General features: G+C 34.3%; 1 protein-coding gene across 2 annotated transcripts; it reads right to left on the bottom strand.

The window, feature by feature from the left end:
- Positions 1-6,706: 6,706 nt before the first annotated feature.
- On the bottom strand, positions 6,707-20,676 carry LOC100370414 (aspartyl aminopeptidase-like). Of its 2 annotated transcripts, none has more exons than XM_085494850.1 (14): positions 20,630-20,676; positions 18,420-18,498; positions 17,382-17,584; positions 16,766-16,891; positions 16,285-16,409; positions 13,301-13,376; positions 12,723-12,830; positions 12,171-12,248; positions 11,685-11,765; positions 10,233-10,390; positions 9,515-9,554; positions 9,294-9,395; positions 7,732-7,899; positions 6,707-7,119 (listed from the first exon to the last, which is right to left on the bottom strand). In XM_085494850.1, exons 1-14 carry the CDS (start codon positions 20,645-20,647, stop codon positions 7,069-7,071), a joined length of 1,413 nt encoding a protein of 470 aa, XP_085350976.1. In that variant the 5' UTR covers positions 20,648-20,676; the 3' UTR covers positions 6,707-7,068. The 2 variants fall into 2 exon arrangements, with proteins under 2 accessions (XP_085350976.1, XP_085350975.1); XM_085494849.1 differs by lacking the exon at positions 20,630-20,676 and adding an exon at positions 20,430-20,465.
- Between the last annotated feature and the right edge of the window lie 256 nt (positions 20,677-20,932).

Here is a 20,932-nt window from a genome sequence, read left to right as displayed (position 1 = left end):
ACACTCTGAACAGGTCGTTTCGCCTTTACATTCTACTCTTCATTTTGTAAGCCACTTTTGTAAGTTTTAAGGGCCAACTTTCACGACTTCACAACGCTACTGTTAATTGTTCACAGGGAACCTTTCCGTCTAGTTTTGCACGCCACTATTTGCTTCTCGAGTTTTTGCGACTTTCTACTTTAATTTTAATAGTTTACTTACAACTTTTATTACTAGTAACTTTGTACTCTATTCGTAATAGTTTGAGGGCATAGTTTACAGCTGTGATGAATTTGTTTTTGCGTATTTGTTGATCGACTTAATTAGTTGATTACGAGTGAACGGCTGTCTTATGTCTGGTATCGTTTAGGCCATGTGATGTTCTGGACGGAACTCGACTCAGTGATTTCGAACAAATTACGAGATAACCGTCGCTATTCGGACTACTATTTCTGACAGTTTAGAATTCGTAGTTATTAATGTAGTGAACGATTAATCAAAAGATATGACGTGTTCAGTACTTAGTGTGATTGGCTTTATGATTGAAGGTTACGCCTTAGAGTCTTTTAACTGATTTGTAATTGGTTAAGGTTTTGAAAATGAATAAAGTTGTTTTGAGTTGGTCTTGGCGAGCACACAAGGACAGAAGCAGTCCAGTCCTGGAGAGTCTTGACGCAGTCTTAGGCAGTCTTGGGGCCTTGCGATAGTCTTGGGGACTTTTCCCCAGGGCGCTAGTGTCTTATAGAGTGCTCGACTGACCGACTAAGACGAGAGTTGAAACGTATTTTGTTGTGTGCGTCTATTTGACCGTAAAGTTTAAGTGACTTCCCCGATCCCGCATCTCAAGAGGACGAGATATAGAGACGAGACGAGATTTCCCCCTGACACGTGTGGAGAACCCTAGAGGAGAAGATTTTCCCCCTGATACAGCACTGCACGTTACGTTATACGGACAACTTTTTCCGACTTTGTCGGCAACATTTATCAGTTCACGGCGATTTATTTCGACTTTGTCAGTAACATTCATTGGGCAACTGTTTTCCTACTTTGGATTGTACTTTTAACATATTTTGGGCTCTACTTTTCCTATTTCAACGCATATTTTGTCTGACTTGGCACGCCACTTTTAAAGTTTATGAACGTTTTTTCACTACTTTGCATGTTATATTTAATACTTTACGCAGAGTTTACGCTACTTTTAACAGATTACTGGCAACATTTACGAAATTTACACGTTTTTTATACTTCACAGGCTAGTTATTCAGACTTTGCACGGCAATGTTTATAATCTTTAGGCTACTTTATTCGACTGTTCACGCTACTTTTATTAGATTACGGTCAACTTTCGCCAGCCTAGTACGCTATGCTGAATAGATCACGGAAAACTGTTAACGAGTATGTACGAAGCTATTAAACCTCTGCGATTTATCTTAAAGGGGCACCTTCCAATTAAGATTAATTTTACAACAAATTTACTTTCTGGATTAAAATAACAATGGATAACAAAAGATAGATTAACATTGTAAACAACATAAACAATAGTGTCCCATGATTCTTTGGTGCAATCCATGGGATTGAGCGGTTCCCCTTTAAGCAAAAAGTATTTATATTTCACTACAATAGCAAGTTTTTATTGCTTGTATTCATTTCAATCAGTTGAAGCAAAAAAGCATTTCACTACTTTGATTTTAGTTTTAAACGCCACATGTTCCGTGTTCTTTGACTTATTACGGAGAGTACAATGAAAAATTTGAATACATCTTTGATTGTAGTCACTTATTGCGCTCGGCTGCAGTGTACGTAATATCGCACTCTGGACACAATACTGCGGGCGCAAAACGTTCAAATATACCTAACTCCTGCACCTGGTAGGCCAATTACCCAGGGACGTTGCAACATCTCGAGACGCTTCAGTGACCGTTACAGACGCAACACGTGACAGCTAATCAAAACAACAGACCGGGTTTCAAAGCGTCCTGTCAAATATTTATCAAATAATGTTTTATTCATTTTTTTATTGGACACTTTATTATTCTTGGTATACATATTATTCGAAACTTATGTAGCGCCATAAATCCAGAAAATCTGATCAGAGGCGCTTCACTATGAGGAGAATTAAATACAAATAAAATAATTGAAAATTATTGATGATAGTTTTCGCAGGCTTCTTGAAATAGATGAGTCTTCAGTTTCTTCTTAAATACAGATAACGAATCACACGTTTTCACGTCAAATGTTTTGGTGCAAGATTCTGAAATCTCCTTTCCCCCCAAAAACAAACAACTTCATTTAAAATATATGCACGTTATACAAAATTGCGTGTTGAACAGCTCTCTGAGACACAAACAAATTTATGTTCAAAATTGTCAGTCAGTGATGACACCTATTGTGCAAAGTTGGGAGGCATGGGTCAACTATGCTACATGAAAGTGTTCAATATTCAGCCAGTTATATTAATTGTCAAACATGCCATCCAGCATACTCAATGACAGCAACCTTCTGTCCAAGTTTTCAACAAACAGTTTATTGGGAGAGCATCAGTAGAAAAGGGAGGTTGGGAAGGCGAAGACAGATCATTCAAATATTTCCATTTCTGGAATAAATATTACTCCAACCACCCGGTAGATTATGTAGTGTTGTGATTTTACTTTGTTTGTATGAGAGTACAGAGTTCGTTTGAGTGCACAGTATTTAAATAGACATTAGACATAAATGACCGTGTAAAGTAAGATAAGGTATATTAGAATATTTACCATGTACAATTATACAATACATTGACCAGAGTAGTAGTTAAATGTAACATTTTATTTCAATAATAATTTTAAACCAAAGAAAGCTTAGAAAGAACTCCCATGTGCTGAGAGTATTGGAGACACATTAAATATAATTCGAAATTACTTAGCTGAAAACTAATTATGCAAATCAGAAAATTAATATGAACAGATTTGAGTGTAAAACTAATGAGGTCTGCGCAATGTAACAGAAAATCTATGTTTCCAAGTTTAATTGAAATGTGATTAGAACCAAAAAATTATGAATTATTATGCTTATTAGGGAATTAATATGAACAGATTTTTACCCCAAACTAATTAGGTTTGTACATTGTCCTAGAGCATCTTTGTACTAAGTTTCATTGAAATGGAATAATTAGTACTTTAGATATCAGTGTGAAAGCTTAAAATTGGTTAATTATGCAAATTAGGTAATTAATATGTACAGATTTTAACCCACAATTATCCAGGTCTGTCTATTGTCCTACAGCATCCATGTACATTCATTGATATGTGATGTTTAGTACCTGAGATATCAGTGTGAAAGTTGGTTAATTATGCAAATTAGGTGATTAATATGCACAAATATTTACCGGAAATTAATTGGGTCTGCATAATTCTAGATTTATTGAAATGTGATGATTAGTACTTTAGATATCAGTAGAAAAGCTGAAAATTAATTATGCAAATTAGTTAATTAATATGAACAATTATTTGCCCTAAAACTAATCACGTATCTGCATAGTCCTAAAGGATCTATGTACCAAGTTTCATTGAAATGCAATGATTAGCACTTGAGATACCCGTGGAAAAGCTGAAAATTAACTAATTATGCAAATTAGGTGATTAGTATGCACAAATATTTATCGGAAACAATCAATCTCTGCATAGTCCTTGAGTATGTAAGTACCAAGTTTCATTGAAATGTAATGCTCACTACTTATATCAAATGCTGAAAATTAATTAATTATGCAAATTAGGTAATTAATATGTACTGATATTACCATAAAAACTATCAGGTCTGTGCAGTGTCATATGACATCTATGTACCAAGTTTCATTGAAATGTGATGATTAGTACTTATATCAAATGCTGAAAGTTAATTAATTATGCAAATTAGGCAATTAATATGTACTGATATTACCATAAAAACTATCAGGTCTGTGCAGTGTCATATGACATCTATGTACCAAGTTTCATTGAAATGTGATGATTAGTACTTGAGATATCAGTGGAAAAACCGAAAATTGACTAATCATTATGCAAATTAGGTAATTAGTATCCACGGATTATTACCAAAAACTAATCAAAACCTAATCAAAACCTAGCATTAGTTCAGAGCATGTATGTACAAAGTTTCATCAAAATCCAATGAGTGGTTGTTTAGATATCAGTGGAACAATCATGGAACAGCTAAAAATCAGCTAATTATCATGCAAATTAGGTAATTAATATGCACGGATTTTTACCAAAAACTAATCAAATCTGCGCATATGTTCAGAGCATCTATGTACCAAGTTTCATCAAAATCCAATGAGTGGTTCTTTAGATATCAGTGGAACAGTCATAGAACAGCTAAAAATCAGCTAATTATCATGCAAATTAGGTAATTAACGAGCATGGATTTTTACCAAAACCTAATCAAATCTGCGCATTGGCCCAGAGCATCTATGCACCAAGTTTCATCAAAAACCGATGTATGGTTCTTGAGATAGCAGTGGAACAGTCGGACACACATACACACACACACACATATACACACACACAGACACACTAACTGCAAAGACTCCCATTATGTGCTTCGCACATGGGAATCAAACATTACACACCATTAATACATTATTCAAAAGCTATCACAAATGCCTGTATCACTTTGAGTGTTTTTAGGATCAACAATAATTGACTGTAACAACAACTTTGAACTCTGGTGACCTTGCCATTTGTTATATAATATTATTCCCTTTATCATAGTTTGTTTCAATATGAATATGCATTGTCATAATTAACAAGTCATTGAAAATGATACAGTCCCTGTTAAATTTTTTAAAGTTTTCTTTGTGCTCGTCGCAAGCGTGTCAATTGGCCATCCTTGACCAGATTTTGAAACAAATTGTCATGGACATGTATCCTAACATGTATAATCTATGTACCAAGTTTGAATGAAAACTGACAAAGCATGTCCAAAATTTTAAAAAAACAAGATGGCTGCAAATCAGCCATATTGAATCGAATCACTAAACCACTGCATGTGCATATGTCCCACATAAGGTACTAGGCACATGCAAGGAATGAACAGAATCGGTCCAAGGGATTCTGAGATATGACTTCGAACGGACGGACGGAGACCGAATTATAAGTACCCATTTTCAGACTTTGTCCGAACGTGGACTAATAAGTTTTGGGGTTGAAACAACAGTTGGAAAGCAGTCTACGAATGTCCATGGTAGATGTAAATATCATACAAAAACATTTCCAGCTTTATTCGAAGTAATTCAGATATTTTAGTATAAAAACAAATGCCTCATCTCAGAAAAAAAGTGCTGCATTTAGACGTGAATAGATTCATAAAACAATACAAAAATAATGCAAGATAACAGAAAATCATAGCTGGCTTCTGTCCAAACATTTTGTACAGGTGTCTGTCAAAAATTAATGATTCACTGAAACAAATATGAACTGCCTTATTATATTGTGTGACTACTGTATTATTTGAAAAACGCCCTCTATGAATAGCTATCATGTTGCAAGCAAATCAACTTAAATATTTACAATGTAGTTGGTGTCCAGTGGAGAGAGGTCAACAGTACTGTTGCCTCCTGAGAATCTAAGTCTTCAAACACTGCAATCTTTGTTTTCGAAAGGCGGTTTTAAAATAGTATTATAAAAACCTCTATCATTCTGTTCTAATAGCTGAAACAAGTTCCTGTGAATTTCTATTTGTCGAATGAACTGTTTGTCAATTTCAGAATACATATTTTTGAGTACCAGGTGTTAATAGTTCACCCCTCGAGGGATTTCAAAATGGGAGCCTCCGATCTTGGAGGAAGGAAATACCTCCTTGCTCTGATCAAGTTGTGAAAAAATGCATTGCTGTATATTAGACTAGTAATGAACCCCAGCAAGTGAGTAAGTGTTAATTTGTATAACTATTTTATAGTCTAATCGCATATCCTTCTAGATATTTGAGGTAAGTATTTTATCTGAATGATATTGAATGTATATTAATTTGTTGAAAGTAATTTTCATATACTGTACAATCCAGTGATACCTTGTGCGCACAGAACAAATTTATATTTTGATAGTGATATAATCTTGTTTGTTGGTCCTTGTCATTTCCTGGCGTCACATTCATTGCTTCCTAAGCATTGGGCCATGATATTAATTTGTAGGTAGAAAAAATATAGAAGTTACTCGTGACACTTTAAAAGAATTCAAAAACAGATTTAGAGTGTGTACAGCAACACGCAGACGCAAGTGTTGAAGGTATCCATGATGTTAATTTAATGATCTGACTTTTGTATTTACAAATTCAACACTTATTTATCATGAATTTCAACATTGAAAATAGTAAACACTGAATTTATCAACAAAACATTCAGAAATAGCTATATTTTTTAGGTTCACTGCATCAAGTAGCTTGATATGTATATGTAAGACATGATGTATTGTTTTTGAAGTTTGAATGAGATTGGTCGATGAGTGACTGAGATTGGTCGATGAGTGACTGAGATTGGTCAATGAGTGACTGAGATTGGTCAATGAGTGACTGAGATTGGTCAATGAGTGACTGTGGTATAACTCTGGATGGACTAAGATAAATATCTTCTTGTACAGAATTGTTGTGCTGAGATGTTCCATGCCACGTCATGCAGTTATTTCCACTCAAACAAATGGACATTGATACCACCACATGAATTTGATATGAAGAACATTAATTAATAGATGAAGGAGACAAATTAGATTATCATTCTTTATTATCAGTATATACTAGTGAGCAGCCATGTGACATTTTCAGTTTTCAGTCTTACGATTGGAAATAATCTCTTTTCATCATAAATTCACAAAATGATCCCATTTATGTCTGCTCATGGCTACAAAATTAGGATTCATTTTCAGAAATATTTAAGAATATTAAAAAAAAGTACAGAAATATTTGGGAGAGAAAATCTGGTGTTGAATATGTTAAAATTACAATTCTGTGAAAAAGTTGCTTTTTTCGAATTTATGACACCAAAAATTGAGTGCTCAAAGTGTATAGAGGAATGGATACATAAGATTATGAATATCTTCAGTATTGCCAAGGTCTGATTATGTACTTTTACTCAATAACAAGAGATGCATTGACTGTTGGATAATGTTCAAAAAATGCCTGAAAGAAAAAATCAAGGATTTGTTATACAAGCTACAATAAATACTAAAATGAACCGATTACAAAATTGTAAAAAAGATTTATGTTGATGCATTTTTTGAAAACCAAACAAGTGATTTTTTGATCACTGCAATTTCTTGTGTAATACATAGAAGGCATGCCACTGAACGTCTGCTGCAAAAATCAAATGAATATCTGAACATTTTTTTTTTGAAATTGAATATCTCATTTTCTAAAGTTCAATGTCAAAATGCTGATCTTTCAGAGCGAAATATGGCAGAGAAAAACTGACTTTTTTAAAACTGACAATCATCAAATGTGTACATTTAGCATGGGAATATCTAAATAATAATAATAATAACTTTATTGTCTCCATGTAAAAAGATTTACATAGAATAAGTACAGCAAAAAAGAGTTTGAAAATAATAACAAAATATATGTAAAAATATTATTTAAAAAAAAGTACGAGTCAAGTTGAAACAATATCAATCCAGTCATGTCTAAGAAATGAAAGCAGATACACGGATGGACATGAATGAGGTTTTTGCTTGAACTTTGACACACAAAAGTAAACCTGAGATGCCAGTTAGAATACTATTACATATATCATACCTTGTAAAGTTGAATAGCTTGATAGATTCCTGTTGTACATGCCATCTCACGTATAGAATGCATACCTAACTGTGGGAACCCAATATCAATGGTTCTCAGACCAAGCTTAGACGCTATAATAGGACCGATAGTTGAACCACAAGGACTGTCATTACGTACAACAAAATCCTGCAAGACGAGTATTAAATAAAAGCATTTAGATATCATCAGTGTCCAATATGAAATAATCTTCTGAAAAACAAGTAATTGTCAATGAAATAATCTTCGTTTGTGTCAGGGGATTATGAATCCAATCAGGAAATATAAAAGATTTGAACTTGATCGGTCTAAGCCTATGTGAGATACTGCGAGATACGAACAGATGCACAAACCCATGAAGGTCAATGCATAGATCCCCATTTTCGTACTTGTCAGAACTCTTTGGTGAAAATACAGCTAAAAGGGTTTCTGGAAGGTTTCAAGTGTGGGTTCTAGATATAACAAGCCATGCATGCATGGCAAAGTGCCTGTTAGTTATCAAATTTATGATAATAATAATAATAAATTTATTGAAATCGTATCCACAATCTGGTATAGATAAATACAATAAAAGTAATATATATAAAAATAATGACAAAACAAAATTAAAAATATAACTAAAACTACTAAAATACATAACAGTTAGAAAAACGAAGATAATTTATAAAAAAACATGAATAGTAGAAAAGAAAATAGAGTTTTATTGTTATGAGGCAGCTGGTAATCTTTTTGTTAAACTGTCTTCCCTCATAAAGCACGATATAGATATATGATATATAGATTTGTTTATAGTAAGATAGTTGGAACATGTCAGCGATATGGATCCAGAAGCTGATGCTTGATTATGATTTTTTTTTACCATTAAAATGGTTGAGATTCAATAACCTTGTATCTGATTATTAAACGAGTACTTGTCCATATTGAGAAATATTGCTCTAGAAAAGCATTACCGGTAATTAGAAAAAAATAGCCAATGGTCGACCATTTTGAATACATCTGTATATCTATGACATGATGTATAATGAATATATAAAATTTGAACATAATCAGTCAAAGTTTGAACGAAATCCATCAGCTGAAATCTAGTTACGGAATGCCAGAAATGCAAAAATGGCCGTCAATCGGTCATCTTGAACCAGATAGTGAAACAAATTGATGTACACATGTATAATATTATGTATGTGTGAAGTTTAAATGTAATCAGCCTAGGCATGTTCACACACACAAGCACGCACAGAGGTCAATATAACAAAATATAACTGCAATGTGTTCCATTGATGTCTGATGAGTGAAGCAAGGTTGGTAAATTGGTAACTGCAAGGGAAATTTGTATGAAGAACACAGTATTGCAGGAGAAAATTTTAAATGAAGCATGTATGTTGACTAAATAACTTGAAAAATCTAATCTTGAAATCAACTCGAGCACAATCCGATTTCAATTTATGTGAGAGATTTTGTCTTTATTCATCTATCATCGATCCATATTACATCTATTTGCACAACAAGGCCAATCCCAAAATACTCTCCAAATTGATATACATTACCTGTAGAGGGATGTTTTCTTTCTCTGCAATTGTTCTCAATATAGCTGCTGTCACAGCACTGGTGGCATAACGCTGGTTGCCATTGAACTTCAGAACAGCACCCTATGTTGACATAATTTAGTATCATAAACATTGACATGCAATACAGAAGAATATTTTCCATCTCTATCAGATGTGATATACATTGTACTTAGATTGGGAAAGACCGATTCATAACTTACTTTGTGTAGTGCTACTTTGTGACCATCTTCATGCTTCTCTCTACAAAGTATATCAAATTGTATTCAATAAGTAAATTATTATATAACTAACCTAAATTTATGTTAGTAGTTAACGTAGTATATCTAGATTTGTTCTATAAAAAACACTGCAGCAATGCAAATTGTCTGAATTTCATTTCACATCATAACTGAACACCCAGAGCAAATTTCCCCAAAGTTGATTATTCAGTGATAATCACTCAATTTTGTCGCAACAAATACTTCAGGGTCATAATGACACAGAATTCCAGAAAGTTTGAGAAATTTTGTTATTACAACCTCCATTGTACATTAATTTTTGAAAATAACCAGAAACAAAATTAAATGGTAATAACGCAAGTAGACAGACAGGGGAAGTATATAGTGTACCTGTATATTACTAGATCAACTACAGTAACACACTTCATTTATTTGTGATCAGTTACATTGAAATAATGTGAGAATATATCAGCAGAGATTTATACTGAAAAGGCAACAGAATCTGTCTTGGTATCCAAGTCTCTTATTTCACATCCAATCATTTATACTGATGTGTATTTATACCCATAAATCCCATTGCTTGCATACTTTCATACCCATTCATAAAATAAATCTCTTCTTCCACGATATGTAGAGGCAGGTGCATGTTTGCCCAAATTTGTACAAAGCGACATCATATTTCTAGGAGTTCTGTACTTACGCATAGTTAGGGTGTATAGCATGTGCTTGGTCAGCACTGACAAGATAAGATTTGGGAATTGCTTCCTCAAAACTTGTAGAACTACCTCCAGCACATAAGCGTCTCATTATAAACTCTGTTAATGAAGACTCAGCACCTTGGGCTGTTTGAGATCCAACCTGTAAGAAAATAAAAACAAATATGATTTAATCTAATCCCAACACCTGAGGGCAGTACAACCAATGACCAGAATGTATTTACGCAAGTCATGTGATTGATTTTCCTGAGGCAGCATTGATAACTTTAACTGATAACATTGATAACTTTTTCAGAGTGAGTTTAAATGTTGAGAAATTAGTTAAATTCACTTTGAATTAAGTTTCTGATCTGATTTTGTGATCTAGCCAATGTCAAAATGCATTAAAAGAAAATCAAGTCATGTTAGTTGAATACTAAACAAAACATAAATAAGTCAAAACATGAAACAAATTACATGACATATAATGTAGCTGTAAAGTTTGATATTAATCATGTTAGAGACATGGCTCCAGAACAAAATTAAATTACATTTGCTCATTTTAAGGAATGGATTTTTGTTGAATTTTTAACATCAAAATGGCTGCCATTTTTGAATGTGGTGGGCAACCATGAATGCGCAAACAAACACATGGATGTCAATCTTTAAGTTCCTGTTTTTGGACTGCATCTAAACGGGCACTAATAATGCTATAGGATTTATATGAGAAACATTAAATCATTGACGCTCATTACACCAATCTGATGCATATTGTGCAAGGAGTGCCAAGATTTTGTTTTCAAAACTTCAAAGGTTTTGAAGTCAATCATCGGTTGTCACATATTTTATGGATATAGTAAATCGTTTCAGTGATTTCTTTACTGAATAATGATAAACAAAACTTCTTAATATTTTAGAAATAAACTGGCCCCAAAATTGCATAAATTTGCCGTTAGTTGACGCTGGTAGTTCATGATTCAAATGGTGTTCTATGTGTAACGTTCAAGGACATTATATTTCCAGCTAGTTGAAACCAAAAATTACGTGGGAAATTTTGAACGTCAAACACAAATTTGATTATCATTAATTATGTGTTAGTTTCTGCTGTTCCAAATATTGAATTATGTTTGACATTAATATTTCACTCACTAAATAATATTTCACTAAAATGTGATTAAAAAGCAAATTAAATTTGTAAAAAAAATATCAAGTTTCGTGTATAAACACTTGTGCAAACATGCGACGGACCGCTATTTTAGCCAAAATCCGCTAGTAAGGCGTCATATGACACAGGTCTGTGCTGAGTCGGCTCTTCCTGTGACGAAACATCCACATTAAATACTACTAATAAATTATGCAAAACAGGGACTGGAATCAAACATGATTTGCCAACAGGCAGTTTAGGTTACCGGTAGTTGGTAAAATCTAGGTACGGTCAGACCATCAAAGTAGCTCACCTCTTCATTATCGTAGAGAGTAATCATGCGGATGTTTCCTTCTTTTTCTAAACTGTCCCCTTCACATGATGCAATCAAACTCTGAAAAAAAAACCCACAAAATATGACAAATAAAGTTAGTCTAATATCTAGTGTCTTTGACGTTTAAGAGACTAACTTTCATAGTTGTCTTATGCTAAAGATTGACAACACATTGATATATGGTTAAGCACAAAACCTTATGCAGGATCAAACATTCCATATGTAAAATTTATCACTGTATACACTGCATAGTAAACTGTAACCGGTGGTGTATCAGTATAAAACCCACACTTATGGTCAGAGTCTTGTATATGTTGAAATAGTTTAAGAAAACTCTCATTCACCTCTATAATTTCAAACACTGACACCTGGCTAAGATCCAAGTTAAGAAATGAATGGCTATTTTGTCTAAATTATAAAGCAATGTGTAAATATTTATGTTTATTTAGAGTTTATTAATTGTACCTCCATTGCAGTGTATGCATTCACGAGATTGTCTAGTCTTGGTGCAAACAGGAATTCATTTAGTACGCCACCAATAGACTGCAATGAAATGAAAAGCACATCACACACCAAAAACAATAAAATTCTTCCTTCTGTTAAATGCTTAACGTTTGAAAGGGTTTGATTGTCTCAAATGCATTTGAATGTCTTCTTTATTTGAAAAATTTGTGTTATGTTTATGACAAATTTGAACACGTTCACTAAATGCAAACAATGGCACAGACATGAATATTTTTCACTGGCATGTTGGATTGCTATACATACATCTCACTATAAACAGGAAAAGATGTATAATAACAAGGTTATCATAAGAGAATACCGCAAAGTATGCACTCAGGCATTAGGGGATCTCATCGATCTCTGCTATGTCTCGTTTCCATCACTGTACTACATTCTTGCATTACTTTTTCTCACATTATCTGGCAATTCCTTTCAAAAATACTGTCTCCATCACTCCCACTTGCACAACAACTGCATCGTTTTGGCGTGTGTGATATATTCTAGTAAACTTACAGCAGGTTGGTGGTCGGCTAGACAAAGTTCAAAGTCAACAATCTGTTCTTTAGTGACATTCAACTCATCACAGAGCAACTTGGATAATAAATTATGATGTTTGTCAGCCTAGATTAAATATATATAGATTAGATATTGATCACATGTTTACAAGAAAACGAGAGGAAAGAAGGGACAAAGGGAAAAACCATTTAGTACAACTGAGGACAGAATACAACATCTATAAATTGTACACTCTGAATCTGGAGACGCATGTAATACATGTGTAGTCAATAGCGACAATGCTTTCTTGTTTCATACAAAGCAGTACTTATAAATAAAGTGTCAACCACTGCTAAAACAAAAATACAACAGACGATGTAGCACTTGCATAACAAGTATTCACAACTGTACACAATGTAGTCTATACTTGAGAAGTCCAGAAAGTGAAGGCAAACATTTTGTATTCAGATATGAATGAAGCGCTAATAACACTTCCATTTTTAATTAATTATATTACACAAATAAAACTATCATTAAATTACAATGCTAGTGATGAATCTTTGGAGGATATTTGGTAGTCATGGCAACATACTTACACATGGGTCAGTAGATTCATCACTTGCTGTAGGGTTTTCCAATTCTTGTTGACTACAGGTGGCAAGTACTGGTACACTGTAATGCAAATGTCAACACAAATCATTGCTACAATAACTATTGTACTGTTACTACTGCTATACCACTCTTAGTTAAGTAACTCATTGCTCATATATCTGTCTCTTTGTCTTCATGTAAATTGTAAACTACTATGGTCGCATTAGGGTGATGTGGTAGTGCGCGATGTATGAACATGTGGGGGAAATGTGGTGTGTGACATATGTGGGACATGGCATGGAGTAATTTGGTGGCGTTTGATATTTTATGTGGTACATGGTATGGGAAATTTGTGTAGCATATTAACATGTTGCAGATAATGTGTGACATATTAACATGTGGAACAAGGTATGAATTAATGTGGTGGTATGTGATGTATTAACATGTGGGGACATGGTGTGAGTAATGTGATATGTAACATGTGTGTGTATGTATTAACATGTGGGCATAATATGGAGTAATGTGGTAGTGTGTGATGTATAAATACCGTACTCGACCGCGTTAGCGCCCAGAGGCCTCAACTCAGAAAATCACGATTTTTTAGGGGTGGGCGCTTACCCGAGCACCCCCCTCGAAAAAGAGTGCAAATGAAAAATGTTATTCATCAAGTGACAGATTACGTCTTTGAGGGAAATCAAATTACGAAATTAGTTGAGTCGTCATTGATTTTCACAATGAAGGAACAGAAATGATCACAAAAAATATGCACATTTTATTACAATATTAATTACGTACCACCAGAATTTACGAAATTAAAAACATTTGAGTCTGTTGGAACACAGTCGAAGTCAAAATTGTCATATTATCTCCACTGACGAAGGTGTTGGATCGTACACAAACTCTCGATGAAAATCACTTTCCGCCATGATGCATTTGCAGATTTCACATGCAGCGGCGTCCTTTGACCTAATGGGTCAAGTTGGTTATTAACCAATCACAATGCTGTGTTGTACTGACGCAATTCTTCGGAAATTCCCGAAGACTTTCCGGTAACGCAATGCGGAAGTGAATTATCGATGTCGAAGTACGATCTGTTGGAATTGATTTCACCGAATAAACGACATAGTTTTTCCAAAAAACTAGTAACTAGCCATTTTTGAGAGGTAAACTGAATATGGCATGAAATATTTACCGCATTTTACTTGTATTAACAGGTCATTGTCGAAGCGTAGGTTACGCACGGTTACCGTGTTCTACGCATTCACAACATGTTGACAGCGATTGATATCCACGCTGTATCATATAAAAACGATTACCAAGATTCGTTACGCAAGACCAAGTTTTAAATTAGTTGCATTTTGAAGGGGTGGGCGCTTTGCCGAATGTGACCCCAAATATAATCAAAGAAAGCTTAGAAAGAACTCCCATGTGCTGAGAGTATTCGACACACATTAAATATAATTTGAAATTACTTAGCTGAAAACTAATTATGCAAATCAGAAAATTAACATGAACAGATTTGATTGTAAAACTAATGAGGTCTGCGCAAAAACTCTATGTACCAAGTTTAATTGAAATGTGATTAGAACCAAAAAATTATGAATTATTATGCTAATTAGGGAAATAATATGAACAGAGTTTTACCCCAAACTAATTAGGTTTGTACATTGTCCTAGAGCATCTTTGTACTAAGTTTCATTAAAATGGAAATTAGTACTTTAGATATCAGTGTGAAAGCTTAAAATTGGTTAATTATGCAAATTGGGTAATTAATATGTACAGATTTTAACCCACAATTATCCAGGTCTGTCTATTGTCCTACAGCATCCATGTATAAACATTCATTGATATGTGATGATTAGTACCTGAGATATCAGTGTGAAAGTTGGAAATTGGTTAATTATGCAAATTAGGTGATTAATATGCACAAATATTTACCAAAAAATAATTGGGTCTCTGCATAATTCTAGATTCATTGAAATGTGATGATTAGTACTTTAGATATCAGTAGAAAAGCTGAAAATTAATTATGCAAATTAGGTAATTAATATGCACAATTATTTACCCTGAAACTAATCAGGTCTGCATAGTCCTAAAGGATCTATGTACCAAGTTTCATTGAAATGCGATGATTAGTACTTGAGATACCTGTGGAAAAGCTGAAAATTAACTGATTATGCAAATTAGGTGATTAATATGCACAAATATTTATCCGAAACAATCAATCTCTGCATAGTCCTTGAGTATGTAAGTACCAAGTTTCATTGAAATGTAATGCTCACTACTTATATCAAAAGCTGAAAATTAATTATGCAAATTAGGTAATTAATATGCACAATTATTTACCCTGAAACTAATCAGGTCTGCATAGTCCTAAAGAATCTATGTACCAAGTTTCATTGAAATGTGATGATTAGTACTTGAGATATCAGTGGAAAAACCGAAAATTGACTAATCATTATGCAAATTAGGTAATTAGTATCCACGGATTATTACCAAAAACTAATCAAAACCTAGCATTAGTTCAGAGCATTTATGTACCAAGTTTCATCAAAATCCAATGAGTGGTTCTTTAGATATCAGTGGAAAAGTCATAGAACAACTAAAAATTAGCTAATTATCATGCAAATTAGGTAATTAACGAGCATGGATTTTTACCAAAACCTAATCAAATCTGCGCTTTGGCCCAGAGCATCTATGCACCAAGTTTCATCAAAAAAACCGATGTATGGTTCTTGAGATAGCAGTGGAACAGTCGGACACACATACACACATACACACATACACACATACAGACACACTAACTGCAAAGACTCCCATTTTGTGCTTCGCACATGGGAGTCAAAAATTGCGCAAAAGTGGGGGGTGGGCGCTTGCCCGGGCATGGGCGCTAACGCGGTCGAGTACGATATATGGAACATAGCATGGGGGCAGTGTAGAGATGCAAGATGTAATTGGGCTTATTATCAGTTTGTCTATAACTACTTACAGATTGGTTTCTTTGTTGACAGAGAAGTTTTCATTGTGACTTCTATGTAAATGTATAGCAACATTTGGTATATAAAGGATTGGTCGGTCAATATGTACAAGTCGATGCTCCAGTTTTTCACCATTCTGAAATCAACAAATTAAAATTTTGAACAAAATTTCATGTGGGTCTCATGCTACACAAAGCAAAGTACACACATATGTTGGTCTAAAATATAGTTTATTTATAAACAAAAAATTCTATGCACATGATAGTGATGACCACTGTGTAATGTGATGAGTCATGTATGATGAATGTGCAAGGTGTTCTATGATGTTGGTATTCTGTAATGAGTATGTAAGTTCATGGTAACGTTCAGAACAATTTTGATTGACACATTGATATCGCTGCAACTCATACCGCTTCAAATCATGCATATTTACAATGCATCTATTCAATAGGGCACACATCATATTGCATGGATATAAACATTGCATATTACCTTAACAATAACACGTCCTGCAAGTTTTAAATCTCTGTCTAACCAAGTATGCCAGATACCACCACCATAACATTCTATACCAACAGAGAGAAAACCATTCTTAATTCTCCTGGAGTTTGGTTTCACCTGCAAAGTTCAAATATGAAACATTTACACACAGAAAATGAGTACATAGTATTACTATCAGTTATTGTATCATATCAGTAATAGAACATTTTCTGTTCACTGCAAGATCCCACGTTATGCACGAGATCAAACGTTAAAACAGGACAAACAAAGGCTATAGCGTCCTGGTGACATCAAAACATCTCGTGGGATTGGACAAATGTTCTGTTATTTCCACGGCAAATAATGTTCTTTACACATTTGATGAGAGTCAATTTTAATGAAGTAGGGGTATTTCAAAGCCATATTTCCTTCTGAAAAAACAACATTGAACTATATATAAAAAAAAAAATCACGTTCAAAATCAAATCATTTGATTATTTTATTCATCTTCCTCGCATTATGTAAGATCTTGCAATTAACAAATACTAAACAACAGCACCAAATGATAATATGTCTAGATGTCTCTTATATAAAAGATAGACCATGAAATCTGTGCATGGTCACTCACCTTTAAACATGGGCTATCTGTATGAGCTCCAACCATACTGAAGCCATTGCCTGGTTTGTACTGTCCACCCACTGCAAAGGCGATAATAGTTGACTTGTTACGAGTAAAGAAGTATTTGTGCTTTGGTTCAATGACCCAGTGTTCTGTTTCACGCAGTTCTTTAAAGCCAGCTGATAATAATCGCACACGACATTCTTCAACAACTAAAATAAAGAAAAATGAAAAAGTAGAATATTAACATGGTTACAATTATTGATTTATAAGATTAGGGTTTGCAATGGTGATATATGCGATGAAGAACACGCATAAATTGAAGAACTCGAATGGCGTTATGAACCGAAAATTTCTAAGCACCCTCTGTGTTCTGAGTTGCTATTGGCTAGAATTGACAACATTTCTGAGCATGCACTGTGTTCTGAGTTACTATTGGTTAGAACTGACAAGATTTCTAAGCACACACTATGTCCTGAGTTGCTATTGGTTAGAACTGACAAGATTTCTAAGCACACACTATGTCCTGAGTTGCTATTGGTTAGAACTGACAAGATTTCTAAGCACACACTATGTCCTGAGTTGCTATTGGTTAGAACTGACAAGATTTCTAAGCACACACTATGTCCTGAGTTGCTATTGGTTAGAACTAACAAGATATCTAAGCACACACTATGTCCTGAGTTGCTATTGGTTAGAACTGACAAGATTTCTAAGCACACACTATGTCCTGAGTTGCTATTGGTTAGAACTGACAAGATTTCTAAGCACACACTATGTCCTGAGTTGCTATTGGTTAGAACTAACAAGATATCTAAGCACACACTATGTCCTGAGTTGCTATTGGTTAGATCTGACAAGATTTCTAAGCACACACTATGTCCTGAGTTGCTATTGGTTAGAACTGACAAGATTACCAAGCACTCACTGCATTCTATGATGCTATTGGATAGGACCTACATTTGATTGATGCGCAAAGGAAGTAGTAAGTTGTAAAGTTATGCATGTATAGATGATCAAATAATTCATATAGAGCTGTCAACTTACCATGAAAAGGCGAGGGTGATCGATTGACAAATGTCAGAAACTGTTTTGCTGCATTCAAAACAACTTCTTTAGTTGCCGACTGTAATGAATGAAATATTTATCATAAATTTCAAACACATGAACACAGGACCAACAGGAAGTATGTCTGAATATCCTCTGAATCAAAGTCTATATAAAAATCTACAACTTTCACAAATTAACAAAATTACAAATCCATACATCTCTCCAGGGCATGACTTATTGATTGCTGTTGGGGCAAAATCAAGAACTACAGCATGTATGTACATACAGTGCATTGCAAGCGCAACTTAAATACATTCAGCTAGTTTTAATCTGGCTTGTTTTCAAAAGCACCACATATAATATGTTTATTGATGTACTTAATAGAACTGATGTAACCATAAAACGTTAAAGCATGTGAATAGTTAGAGTTGAGTTATTAGTTTATACATAAGTAGAGCAGAATTCAAGTTGGTGCCACGCACGATTATATAGTGTCACCGCTGCTAAAAATGACTGGAAACACTATTCAAAGTTGAACTATTTTTAGTCTGTTGCCACACAATGATTACCTTATCCTTGAACAACATTCTGAAGATGCTTTATCATGAAGATAAAGGGGATTATTTATGTTGCTGTGCTGAGAGTATCACAAAAAAACTAAAATTTTGATGAAACAAGCAGCCTCTCGGCTGATAGGGAAGGCTCCTCTGTTAGCATTGCACATTTCAATTAAAGAATTGAAGATATCATCACAAAATAAACAAATCTGTAGTACCTTTATGTATACATGTAATATCAAATCAATCAGACTTGCGGTTTTTAACAAAGAGTCAAAAATATAAATTTTCACCAAAAATTACAAAAATATTCATTAAAATTGGGAATTGAAGATGTCATCACGAAATGAACAAATCTAAGAAAGGACAACCTGTAGTACATATATGCACATGTATAATTTCAAAGCAATCAGACTTGCGGTTTTTAACAAGTTGTTAAAAATATCATATTTTACAAAGAATGACAAAAATATTCACCAAAATTAGAGAATTGAAGACATCACAAAATGAACAAATCTAAGAGATGTCTACCTAAAGTACATACATGTATACACCAAGTATCAAAGCAATCAGGCATGTAGTTTTCAAGAAGTTGATATGCACAATCACTAATATGATTAGCTCTGCTCGATAAAGTCGACAGTGGAGCTAATAAAAAATTGGGCTGTACTGTATAGCACACATGCAGTTGTTAGTGGGTTTTGAGAGTGGTATTAATGGTGAAAATTGAGAAGAAGACACATTTGGAGCCTTGGGTTGCTTTGGTTAAGTCTGCGAAATAAAAAAAGACCTCTTTGCAGCATGGTTCATCAAAATACTGCATGGAGCATTTTGTTGTGGTGAATTTTTGAGTAACAAATGTGGTTGTGCAACCCAGGTCATGGCCTAATCAGCTGACTTTCAGCCAATCACTGATAGTGTAATAACTAGTGTTCAATACATACAATGTACTACTTATTATTGCTTTCCCACATTCTGTTACTGAATCAAAATACATGTGAATTGTACGGTTAAAAACGTTACCCTTCATGGGATACACGAAATTGTGTTTAGAATGATTTCCAGACATTGCAGGTTTGGTAAATAAAAGACGTTACGGCCCTGAACATATTGGCCATATTGGTCGCTAAAAGTAAACATCCGTTGTGGATTTAATAAATTAACACTAGATATGAATACTATTTACTACTTCGATTAAGATTTATACCAGGGCCGTAAAGCACAGACTGTTTGTGGCCGTAATATCCAAAACCAGGGCCGTAAAGCACAGACTGTTTGTGGCCGTAATATCCAAAACCAGGGCCGTAAAGCACAGACTGTTTGTGGCCGTAATATCCAAAACCAGGGCCGTAAAGCACAGACTGTTTGTGGCCGTAATATCCAAAACCAGGGCCGTAGCGTCTAATATTTACCAGAGACGACAGTGACCACGGCCGAAACTAGCAGCTACCTTTTCGATTGCGGTGAACATTCTAAAACGAAACTAAACGAATTTTCGCAAATCATGGAATAAATGTCCAACGGCGAGAATACGTATACTACGGGTAATCTGACTTGTAAATAATTTCGATTATGACAAGTTCTGATACTTTAGGCACTTGACTTAGTCGAAATGTCTTTACAACATTCAACAACAGTACCTCTACTTACCATGGTGGCAGCAGCCATTTGCAATACGGGGGTGCTCGACCTGAAATTTACTAGTTGTAGCCGGTTACATTATTTCAAATAAAAATTACATATACCGATTAAAAGTTGGTAACAGTTTGTTTTAATTCGGCACACACATCATCAAACAACGATACGAATAGATTATATATATTTTTATTTTCAAATAGCTAAGTGTTGCTCCCCAGTAAACGAGACACATCGCTCCCTAGGACAGTTTAAACTATGTCTTTGATCATCGAAAACTTACCTCGGTCGTCGTGATTATACAATTTATTAGATATC

The sequence above is a fragment of the Saccoglossus kowalevskii genome, chromosome 21 (genome assembly GCF_978046115.1).
Source record: "Saccoglossus kowalevskii chromosome 21, keSacKowa6.1, whole genome shotgun sequence".
Classification (NCBI taxonomy): domain Eukaryota; kingdom Metazoa; phylum Hemichordata; class Enteropneusta; family Harrimaniidae; genus Saccoglossus; species Saccoglossus kowalevskii.
The sequence above is the reverse complement of the archived record's forward strand: the minus strand, read 5'-3'. Positions and strand labels throughout refer to the sequence as shown.

Excerpts from the sequence above, each read along its gene's own strand:
- LOC100370414 (XM_085494849.1), bottom strand. The coding sequence starts at position 20,450 with ATGTTCACCGCAATCGAAAAG. Across the intron at positions 12,249-12,722 it reads TAGCCGACCACCAACCTGCT|TCTATTGGTGGCGTACTAAA; the intron begins GTAAGTTTACTA and ends ATTTCATTGCAG. Across the intron at positions 11,766-12,170 it reads ATGCATACACTGCAATGGAG|AGTTTGATTGCATCATGTGA; the intron begins GTACAATTAATA and ends TTTTTTTTTCAG.